General features: G+C 38.8%; 1 protein-coding gene across 6 annotated transcripts in view; it reads right to left on the reverse strand.

The window, feature by feature from the left end:
• Positions 1-12,455, reverse strand: part of patj (PATJ crumbs cell polarity complex component) — a 316,611-nt gene that overhangs the window by 163,359 nt on the left and 140,797 nt on the right. For all 6 annotated transcript variants that reach the window (XM_073063053.1, XM_073063055.1, XM_073063054.1 and 3 more), the window contains 2 exons: positions 10,524-10,580; positions 10,252-10,402 (listed from right to left, as the gene is read on the reverse strand). In XM_073063053.1, the coding sequence (XP_072919154.1) occupies positions 10,252-10,402; positions 10,524-10,580 (208 nt within the window). The remainder of the gene's footprint in view (positions 1-10,251; positions 10,403-10,523; positions 10,581-12,455) is intronic.

The raw sequence follows: 12,455 nt of genomic DNA on the forward strand, positions 1-12,455 counted from the left end.
TTTAAAGTTGTGAATTAGTGTTGACAACTCAGAGGATTGCAGGAAACATTTTTTAAAAACTGCAGATGGAGGGATTGTGAATGAAGGGACATAGGATTCAAAGTTAACTGCTTCTCTTTACATAGATGCTGCCTGACCTGCTGAGTGTTTCCAGGATTTCCCTATTTTCCTATATTTCACAGGAAGAACTTTGTACTAGTCTTTAAATTGGACATCTGTTCCTCTGTACTAGCTTTACATTTTCATCAAGCAACAAAAGAAAACACAACATCTTATTGGAATGAGATAACTGTACAAGTAACAAATTTGTCAATATCACAAATGCAAGCAGTGAAATAGCCGAAAAGACGTACAATCTCTGGAGTAAGTCTGCCCTCCCCACCTCACCCCTTCTAATTGTTTTAATCAATCCTGTCCTTTCAACAGTATTTTCTGGGCAAAATGAAAACACTAAGGATGAGTCTGAGAAGTACTGAATTTCAGTATTAAATTATATGGTTAAATTTTTGTTTATTATTCATACTTATATTGTTATGAAATAAGAGACTGTTTCTGACCAGTTTTAGGAGCCCACAAAACACTGAAAGGAACAAACAACATTTTTGTTGAATACAATATTGGTTAAATTAAGTGGTTCTTTCAGCATGAAAACTGCAAATCTAAGCAAGATATAAAAACTGAAAACAGTTTTTTCCAGGTCCATTCCCCAGAGTAAATGATATGTGAAACAGTTTCATTATTAAGCTTACTCTACTGATTAACTAATTTAAACAGACCTGCACACTAACTTTCATGAGAATGAAATGCTGCACAGCTTGCTGTGCCAGGACGCTGAAATAGAAGGAAGACATTGCAAGTGAAGTCACAATTCTAACCAGTTCTGTGGATCATTCATGAGCATAATTTTAACCAGATACACTGGTTAACTCACTTGGGTGCTCAGAATTTATTCCCAGAAACGAGAGTGCTAATGGAATCTGTGGTAACCTGTGTCAATGTTTTATTGAGCATTCAGCAAAATGATAATTACAGCACTGTTGTGTGTGGAACAAGCAATCCCTGCCTTTTCTGTTGCTGCTGTGTGTTACTGTGCCAGAGCTACCTGTGAGGGCCGGGCAGCACCCTGCCAGCATAGTAACTTCACTCCTAGCACTTCCAAATGACTGATTGACGGAAGCTACTCTCTCTCCTCTTTCTGCACAGCTCTCCTTTGTCCTGAGCTTCCATCCAACACCGCTCCTCGCAGATAGCTCATTTTCACTGATCATTTGTTGTGAGAGAAGCAGAGGGCTCACTCGGATTCCAGCACAGTACTGTGAAGCGATGGGGAAAGAGGATAGGGTGCACATTGACTGATTCTTCAGGGACTATCGCACAGCTTGAGCACACAAATGTTTCAGTGACACATAGACAGGGAAATAAACAAGTAGGGGATTAGGCAATAGAGGGACACAGACCATTTACTGTGTAAAGCAGATGGGATTGTTTAGATTAGCATTATTGACATAGACATGGTGACCCGGAGGGCCAATTCCTATACTGTACTATTCAATGCTCAATACTCATGAGTACTCAGACTTGAGAATTAAAAGCACTAGAATGTCTGAGGGTTCTGTGGACAGTGCTATGCAGAGTACCTGTGTACATATTTTCAGTCCTGTTTAAAGACAAAAATGCCGAAGTTCTGCTGTTTCCTCACCATTTCCTCACTTCTTCAGTCAGCGCCCCTCCCCTAGTGCTTCACTCACTGTATCCACCAACCAACTCAAACACTGTATCTAAGCCTTAGAAACAAGGGCTTGCCCACTGCTCCAAACTCTCGCTGGTTCCATCAGACAGCTTGAATAAACATCCAAGCAATTGTTTGTTGTTGACTCTGGAGTGAATTTCACTTTCATTAACTGCACAGTATGGTTTTCCAACATTGATAAATAGGCTAAATATTGACATCATAAAAAATTCAATACCATTTCATAAAGATGACCCTACAAAATATTTCAACCTTTACCCAGTTGATAACTTAAGTATATGTCGATGTGAAAAAGAAAACTTTTTCAACGATTCAATTTGTCAGAATGCTTCCCACTTGCGGTTCAGAGGGCAGACATTCAATGAAGAATTGAATAATCAACAGATTTTATTAATAAAAGAGTGTTCCATGCTCAAATGCACCAACATCCTGACAGCATTCAAGCTTAGGTTGATTAATCTGACACACAATATACAGAAATATGCATTTATACAGCAGCACATCTATCCTAAGATTCTTCACCATCACATAATTATGAAATTTTGGCTTAGGTATTTGGGGAAAAACAATTAAAAACTTGAAGAGGGTCGTACATGGTAGAGGGACTAAGAGGCTTAACATAGAATCTCAGAGCTAACGGCCTTGTTGGTTAAAGAGAAAGCTACCACATGGAGTATTTGTATTTGAGGAAAAGCAAGAAGGCACAAATGGAAAAAATGCTGATATCTAATCAGCATTTTTGGGGGAGGGGGAATTGTTGTTTTGCCACTGCTTACGCATGGGGGGGTGGACTGGAGGAGGCTTTGGGGTTCTAACATTTAACTGTCATTCATTCTTTGGGATACTCCTCTGTTTTCAGGGATGGTTGCAAAGAAAAAGAATTTCAGTATGTATATTGTGTACATTTCTCTGACATTAAATTTACCTTTGAACTTTTGAAACCTTTGAACTGTAGGATGGATGAGATAGGAATGGATTAGACTGTGAAAAGAATTGGGGAAAAAAGAATCTTTAAATTGAGGGAAGTATCTGAGACAAGTTGATCACCATACACGGGGGTGGGGGAGGTGGAATGGGTGATCAGGGCTTATTGTAAAATCACAAGTAACAGAGTTTGGGTCACCTCAAGCTCTTAAAGGATTGAATGAGGAAATAGTTAAGCCTGTAGGTAACAATGACTGGGATGGATATAAGCTTTGGCCATGCATGATCTGAATTAGGAGCTTAGTTTGTTCCACTCCACAGGAATTTTAGGCTGTGATTATTATGGCAGATTTAGTTCTCCAAGGAGGGGCCAACAATAGTCTGGAGAAGTGGATTTGAAAAATATGTAGTCTAAGTGGTTGCATGGATCAGCTCATGACGGATTTGAAAGCAAAGTTAGGAACTGTCTGGTTCAATTTCTGATGGTTGCTTAGGACAGAGATCGAGTTGGTGGTTAGAGAATGAAAATCAAATAAAAATTGTAGATACTTTAAATATGAAAGATAAACAGAAAATTCTGGAAACAAATCAGTGAGGCATCTATGAAAACCACTGAGGTCAGAACTAATGAAGTTCAGAGACTCAACATGTTTACTAGGGGAAATCCTACCTATTGGTGTTTCAACCATACTTACACTCATACAGCATTTCAGATTATGGTAATAGATTAGCTTTATTTGTACAGTGAATCATATAGTGAAATGCATTGTTTGTGTCAAATCAAATCAGTAAGAATTGTGCTGGACAAGTGTCACCGGGGTGCGAACAAAGCTTGCTCAAAACTCACCAGTCCTAACTGTACATATTTGGAATGTAACCTGGAGCAAGCCCACGTGGTCATGGGGTAAATTTACAAATTCCTTACAGGCAGCACGGGGAATTGAACCCTGATTAGCTATCGCTGGTGCTGTAGAGTGATGGGCTAACTACTATGCTATCGTGTTGCCCTCTTAGCTACCATGCTACCCTGTAATTTGAATCTACTTTTAACACCTGTGTAGCACTGGTCTTATCTCTGTGACTTGTCGCCACTCTTTATGAGAAAAATCAAATTACGTAGTACTACACTAGGTCCAAGGAGGCCATCAGAAGCTCTAGGTATCAGAAGGAGGTAGTGAATAGAAAACACACACTTCTAACTCTAAGTTTTGTTTATGAAAAAACAAGATATACAAAATATTTACGTAAGTAAAACAATTCAAAATTCCAACGTTCTGATTAGGTTCCAAATCTCAGATAGCAAACAAAAACCAAATTACTTTTAAATTACAGTACAATCAGAGATTCATTAGAATAACCTTTGTTACTCTAATTTCTCTAACTAATTGGATCTAGTGTTATTTCCTATTTAAAGATTTACAGACTAACCTTTCCTTTTTATTTATCCCTAGTTAGTTAGAAAACTTATTGAATTCCTATTCATAAATATTATGGTTAATTTCCGTTTCAATTCCGGTCAGTATGCCTACAAATGCAAAAATTTTGTATATATATATATATATATATATATATATACACAGCTTAACTCTTTTATGACAAATTCTCCAACATCACAACTTTTAATCAAAGTAAATCTCGTTTAGTATCTTATCAAAATCTTTGCAAAAATAATCAGTTCTTGAAGAAAATCAAATTCAGATCCTTTGAATGAAAATAAACATACATCCAACCATATTAAATCCCGTGCTTTAAACATTAAACATTTAATTCTCGCGCTTGTTCTTCAATCTTGGGTGGCTCACCATCTTGTTTCTTGTTTCATTGGATGAAACAGTTGAACATCCACAGGAAGTCAGTTCACAAATTTGTACCAAAAACAAACCTGACCAAGTCCCCTGGTATGATTTAACAAAACTAATTCCAGGTTACCCCGTAGAGATATTGGACACTCATCTCTGCCGATATTACTGTATCTCATTACAGCTGCTTATTATAGCTTTAGCTTCAATAGAAGCTACACTATCATCTGTTCCCCACAGGTCTCACCCTGAGGTTTTCAAGTAAGTAGGGTAGAGATACTCACTACTAATTTCACTTTTAACAGTTTCACATCTTTAGTTTCTAATAGCTTGCTGTGTTTCTCTCGCTTTGCCGTGCAGTGTCAGCCAGCTATTTTTCCCCAAGTTCTTTTATTTAAATTCAATAAACCTCGTTTTCATCCCTCCACAAGTGAAGCTTTCTAACATTACATCTTTGGGTTTAATTAACCTAGATTACACCTGAATTTATGCAAGTTCCTTTGCATACAGATACAGGTTGCACAGTAATGGGTTTGGGGTATTCAACATATGTGAAATCTGGAAGAGACTCTATGACGGCTAAACTCAGAAATTGGAAAAGGGACTGGACTGTTGTCACTATAGGATTTCTTAGCTCAGGATAGGTTTGAGATCTAGGCTTTTCTCTGTGTCTAGATGACCTTCTGAGTTCAGACTCTTCTTAGTGAGAATTTTCATTTGTCGTATCTTTTCTAGTCAACACTTCATCACGTCTCTTTTTCTTGTTGAATCTTAGACTCATTTGGGATTGACAAAATTTCCAGACTTCTGCCATCAGGTGGGATACACTGATTACACATTTCCTCAATTGTTGATTCTTCCACTGGGTTTTCTTCAGGACTGACAGGTAAGTTATTTTCTACAGTAGATTCCGCTACATCCCGTAAGTAACTTGCATTTCTTTGGGATTCCAGCACTTGGTCTACAACCAAAGTGGTTGTAAGTGGCTGATTTGGGCTTGGGTTGGAACACACAATTCTTCTGTGTAACTGTTCACAAGTTTCTTGACTCTTAGAAAGCTCATCTACAATGTCAAGTCTTGGTCTGAGGTCATAAACCTCATCCTTGTCCTCTTCAGAGTCAATTAGATTTTCTTCCTCTTCAACCAACTGTTCATTCTTAGTACTCCTGTGAGTTGTGTAGTTGTGAACAAGGACGGCAGAAGGTTGTTCACTGTCTTCAGAAGGAAGAAATCCACAAGGGAGCAGACCGGTTTCTCAGGACACACCTTGTAGACAGACAGATCACCAGCTTGGCTCACCACTACATTGACTACTTCTTCCCATTTATCAGCAAGTTTATTTTTACCTCGTAGGCACAGATTCCTTACTAGCACTCAGAACTCGGAAGCTGTCACATGTTTGTCATATCTGGTCTTGTTTTGGTCTGCCATTTTCTGTGAGTTCCCTGTAACTATTTTGAAGCTTTCCTCAAGATGAGATTTCAAATTTTGTACATACTGAGAGTGTGATCTACCTTATTTGTCTTTTAAGGGGAGTCTGAAAGCTAAGTCAACTGGAAGTCTGGGTTGTCGTCCAAACACCAATTCATATGGACTAAAGCCAATCATCTCATTCCTAGTACAATCATAAGCATGGACTAGGGATTTCACAAATTCTTGCCAACGAGTTTTATATGTCATCTCCAGGGTTCCTAACATATTTAAGAGGGTCCTGTTAAACCTCTCGACAAGGTTTCTTCTGGAATGATATGGTGTAGTTCTGACTTTATGAATTCCATTCTCACTTTTTGACTTTTTAAATTCACACAATTCTTTAATCAAATGGGATTCGAAGTCAGGGCTTTCTTCGCTGTGTAGGCGCTCAGGATAACCATAATCTGAGATGAAATGCTCCCATAGGCACTTCGCAACTGTCTTGGCTTTTTGGTTAGGTGTAGAAAAAGCCAAAGCATATTTAGTGACATGATAAGTTGTTACTAACACATCTTTTGTGTTACTTTGATCAAGTTCTAATGTAAGAAAGTCCCCTTCTCATCCTCTAAGAAGGTGGGGTAGTCTGGGAATTGCGTTCCATACTGAAGGGGATGGGTTTTTTTCCAGTTTCCATCTGCTTGATGACTTCCCTTATGCATAGATCAGTTAACTGGGAGTCTGTAATCTCAGCATCAGAGAGATGAGAAATAACTGGTAATCCCCCACACTGATCTTCTTGTGTGTAACTGTCAGGCATAGCACTTGAATGCATCATTAAGGATTGAAAATATGCAATGGCGACACCTGCGGCAGGTTCTGTTAGTTGGATAAGACGACTCCCACATACAGCTTGCACGACATCAGCGCTAACGTCACCTGCATCTCCCGAGTTCACCAGATGACCTTCAGCAAACTTCAAAATGTGATCCCATTCTTTCTGGGACTTTGTTTCACAGAGCAAACATCTTGAAGCTTTTGAGATATGCTTTGCCAACATCAGTCCCTGTTTGTCCTGAAACAGGAACTGCTTCTGGTTTAAAAGGAGGCTTAGGAGTATCATGATGTGACTCCCACTCACACTGTCTCTTCCCAAGCTGTCTTCACTTTTCCACTACTAATGCCAGATTTGGTTCATGGGAGCAACAGCTGGCTATGTGCTCATCTTTGCCACCTTTAAGACAGTTTGGTGGCATCACCTGCAGTCTCAGAGCTCGCTTTTACCTTCAGTAAACACAAAAGTACACTGCAGATGCTGTGGTCAAATCAACACGTACAAACACGTTGGAGGAACTCAGCAGGTCGGGCAGCATCCATTGAAATGAGCAATCAACGTTTTGGGCCGAGACCCTTCATCAGGACTGAAGGAGGAGGGGGCAGGGGCACTATAAAGAAGGTGGGGGGAGGGTGGGAAGACTGTTTGGGGCCCTGATGGTGGTACCAGGGCCCCAAACAGTCCTTTCAGGTGAGGCAACACTTCTCTTGTGAGTCTGTTGGGGTCACTTATCGCATCCGGTGCTCCCAGTGCGGCCTCCTCTACATCAGCGAGACCTGACGCAGATTGGGGACCGCTTTGTCGAGCACCTCCACTCCATCCACCACAACAGACAGGATCTCCTGGTTACCACCCACTTCAACTCTGCTTCACATTCCCATTCGGATATGTCCATACATGGCCTCCTCTACTGCCATGATGAGGCCAAACTCAGGTTGGAGGAGCAACATCTCATATACCGTCTGGGTAGTCTCCAGCCCCTTGGTATGAACATCGAATTCTCCAAATTCCGGTAATTCCCTCTCTCTCCCTTCCCCCATCCCACTTTCACTCTGCCTCCTCTTCTAGCTGCCTATCACCTCTCTCAAGATTCTGCGTTCTTCTACTACTCATAGTGCTTTCCCCTTACATTCCTTCTTCACCTCTCCTGCCTATCCTCTTCCCCTCCCCCACCCCTTGATCTTTCCCCTGATTGGTTTTTTTACCTGGCATCTTCTACCCTCCCCCCAACTTATTTATAGGGCCCCTGCCCCCTCCTTCTTCAATCCTGACGAAGGGTCTCGGCCGGAAACTGACTGCTCGTTTCAATGGATGCTGCCCGACTCGCTTTTACCTTCTGCTGTTGTGTAGCTTGCAGAGCAGCTAGTTGTCTTTGAAGCTCAGTGATCCATTTAGTTGGTTGAGAAGTAACCGGAATTAGCTGTGCTAAATCATCTTCTTTACAGGTACCTGTGGCCTGAGACTGTATAACAGCACGTTGTTTGACTGTCCCCGAATGCTGCTTCATGCATGCGGTTCTGGAAGCATGCTTGCCTTCCTCGGAGCGTAGAAAGTGTCAATAGTTCAGTAAACAATGGCAGGTTTTGTTTTCCCTGTTCCAGTTGCAGCTCTAACATTGAGGAGTAGTAGTCCCAACATCCTCTACAAAACTGTTGGTATGGTATCAGAAGTGTCTGCTCTGAATTGAAGAGTCATGATCTTGCTAAGCACATCTTCAGAAGTTTCAGCAGTTACTGTTTCCTTACTCTCGATAGTAAGTGTTTCTCTGATCTAGGTTAATACATCTCTCAGTATTTCATCATAAGCTTTCCCACTTCACTAAGGTTTTCAACTCACCTAGGTAAACTTGAGTGGTGCCTTTTCCAACTTTCTGAGTCTAAACACTGGCTAAAGTAGCTACATGGTAGGAAATACTTTGGTCACCACTTACTTCCCTATTGAGTGTATGGTAGCAGGGGCTGGAGATCTTGCACGGCAGAAACAAATTTTTACTCTATTATGAGGGACTTAGGAAATTCTGCACTGGGGTCAGTTAGAGGAATAACTCCGGCAACTGAACATATTCTTTTAGAAGTCCAGTACTTCGTCATCTTTTTCTGTTCTTGCTATGCCATTGACTAAAATAGCATTTAGAATGTTGACACCTTTTTCCTCTATGACTTCAATTTTCTTTCACTGTATATCTTAACTGAACAACTGAGGTTGAACAATAAGATTCTTTTAGTGCTTTGTATACTAATCAGTGTTCTATGGTTATCTAATACACTGCCTCCTGGTTGGCTGGGCAAATTTTATCTGATACCTGTGTAGCGCTGGTCTTATCTCGTGTGACTTGTCGTTGGAGCCTTTATGAGAAAAATCAAATTACATAGTACTACAATAGGTGCTAGTAGGCCATCAGAAACCCTAGGTATTGGAAGTCAACAGAAAAAACACACTTCTAAACGTAAGTTTTGTTTATATAAAAAAAAACAAGATATACAAAATATTTACATGAGTCAGAACAAGTCAAAATTCCAACATTCTGATTAGGTTCCTAATCTCAATATCAAAAAAAAAACAAATTCATTTCTAATTGAAATCAGTGAATTTCATTAGAATAACCTCTGTTACTCCAATTTCCCAACTAATTAGATCTAGCATTATTCTTATTGAATTCCTATTCTTAAGTATTATAGTTAACTTCAGTTTCAGTTAGTATTATCTACAAATTCAAATATTACACATATATATATACAGCTTAACTCCTTTCACGTCAATTCTCCAACATCACAACTTATAAACAAAGTAAATTTCGTTCAATAACTTATCAAAGTCTTTGCAAAAATAATCAGTTCTTGCATAAAATCAAATTCAGATTCTTCGAATGAAAACAAACTTATACATCCAACCATATCAAATCCTCTACATCATTAAACATTGCATCATCTTGTTTCTTGTTTTGTTGGATGAAAAAGTTGATCACCAATGGAAAGTCGGTTCACAAACTTATACAAAAAGAACCTGACCAAATCCTCTGGTATGATTTAACAGAACTAATTCCAGGTTACCTGGTAGAGATCTTGGACACTCATCTCTGCTGATATTGTCTCATTACACTCATTACAGCTGCTGCTTGTTATAGCTGTAGCTTCAATAGATCTTTTATCACTATCATCTCTCCTCCACGGGTCTCACCCTGAGATTTCCAAGTAGGGTAGAGATACTTACTACTAATTCCACTTCTAACAGTTTTATATATTTAGTTTCTAATAGCTTGCTGCGTTTCTCTTGCTTTCCTGCGCTGCATCAGCCATGCCTCATTCTCGCATAGCTTTCTGTTTACAAGTTCTTTTTTTTAATTCCGTAAACCTCGTTTTTCTCTCTCCACAAGTGGAGCTTTCTAACATTACATCTTTGGGTTTAATTATCATGGGTTACATACTCAAAGGCAAGTTGAAAGACTTATTACTGTGGGATTTATCAGCAATGCCCACACCTCATAATGACATCAAAAACTGACCCTGATTTCACTATATCTTATTGAACTTACGGTCACTCTCATTTTCGTCCTTTGGAATCTTGCCATTATCTGGAAATTCCACTGGCTTCACCAATTCTGATAACCTCACACTTGCAGGTTCTTTGTAAGGTGGAGGCAATCGCATGGGTGGTGGTGGACCAGCTCTATTTGGGGCCAAAGCCTGAAAGAGGACCAAAAGATATAATATAAAAAGGGAAAATTACTTTATAACTGTATTGCACCTGCAGAACAATTGTTGCCACCTTAGTTATAATTAAAATTATCTTTAAGAAGTTACTTACTGTTTTTATTTCTTTTTCTTGTTTTTGCTCAGTTTTGCTTTGATATACAGAATATGGCTGTTGAACAGAATTGTGATACAAGTTCATTTTTATAATGGCAGCTAGCATTTTACCACATGAAAAATACTGCAAAACCATAGCAATTTACAACAGAGATAGCATGTTTCTTTCCAGTCATCCTCTTCTATCGTTGTATAAAAGATTAGAAAAGATTCACTGAAAAAACACACAGAATGTTAAATATAGTCCATTACAAGTACAGGGAGTTTCTAAGCAAGAGTACAAAAAAGCTTGTTTTAAACTTATTTAGGAATACAGACCCAATGAGCCCACACTGCCCAAATATACCCATATAACCAATTATTTTGCAAATATCAACCATAGCATCTGCAAGGGAATGTGGCAAAACAGCAAAGGCAAGTTGAAATAAAAATTCAAATTTCTGGAGAGAAAAACGTGTTTAACATTTTAGGTTAATGACTCTGTCCGAAAGGAAGTGTATTCTGAATTGCAGAGTTGGAGAGGGGTGAAAGCAAAAAAACATGCCTGTGATACCAGCAAAACTTATTTCAGTCCCTAATCCTGAGTAGCATTTAATTTTAGTGCATCTCTTGAGTCTCTGGTACAACTTTGCATTTGCATTTGTGCCCTGCAACTGAGCCCTCTTCTGTGTACTTCAATGTACCTGAGTACCCAGTGGTGATAATGAAACTCCATGACTGTAATTAATGAAATTTGGCTTTAACTGGAGGGTTTTGTTCAGATAAGAAGATAATGGAAACTAATTTTTTTAAACTTTAATTTGCATTGCTTTGTTTGCATATTCCTCTTAAAAGGGTAAGAATCTTAAACAAGTATAGGATACAGAACAAAACAGAAGAACATTTTGCCACCCTTTAAGAGATGCCAAGATGTCACGAGCCTCCATTATGGCCTGTGCTCATATTAAGACATGATATTATTAGAAGACTGTTTTTCACATGGATGAAGCAGAGTGAAAATAGAGAGCTTAACATCCAGTTGAGGCTCAACTGAAAGATCAGCCTCACCGCTTTCTTCATCTTGAAAGCTCCATTTCTTTGTTTTTACTCCTCTGGTTCCAATTGATATGACTTCTGTTTTCCAAGAGAGATGATTAATTCCTTAGGTCCCTTGCTTCTCTGCCTTCCTTCTCCTCCTTTACTTTCCTCATTAAACTTCCCAGATACTGCTTTCATCTACTCGCCAGCTTGTTACTGGGTAATCATGAAATATAGAAGTGCACGGCACTTTTGTTTTTACACTATCAGCTTAGTTTTTGTTCTACAAGTTATCCAATTTTAAGTTAGGGAAACACTCATGAATATGGTCCACATCACTGCAACTTCCATTGCATATTAAAAGCCAGGTTATTATTTTGTGTACATACCTAAATGACAGGCAGTAACTAAACTTAATTATTCATATTACACACAGAAGCATGGTGCATTACTGACACTTTATGGATCATGGATCAGAATATAATTATCTCCAGAAATACACTATAGTTAATGACCAAATGAACACATTAACTCCCTAGACTAAATCAAATCGGTTTTTGAACATTCTTAAAAGTGACGGCTTTAAACTGATCAGAATTTAAAGAAGTGATGAATCAGGGAGGGATGGTGAACTTTATACATATAATACAAAATAATTACTTATTTCATAGTTCAAGTAGAATCACGTAGATAGTTTCTTCTTGCTACACAACCTTAAGTTGCTGCCAGAGTATATATTAAAATGCAATGTAATTTATGAACTTGTAGGTCACTGTTCTCAACTTTCACAAGGATTCGGTCTTTAGCCCCAGCCAAGATGATTAATAGTTCATCACTTTTCAAAAAGAAAGCAGATATATATGCAAAATAATATAAAATCAGCTTTTTTTTAGAATTGTAATAAAATCTAATT

Source organism: Hemitrygon akajei, chromosome 12 (assembly GCF_048418815.1).
Source record: "Hemitrygon akajei chromosome 12, sHemAka1.3, whole genome shotgun sequence".
NCBI classification, from domain to species: Eukaryota; Metazoa; Chordata; class Chondrichthyes; order Myliobatiformes; family Dasyatidae; genus Hemitrygon; species Hemitrygon akajei.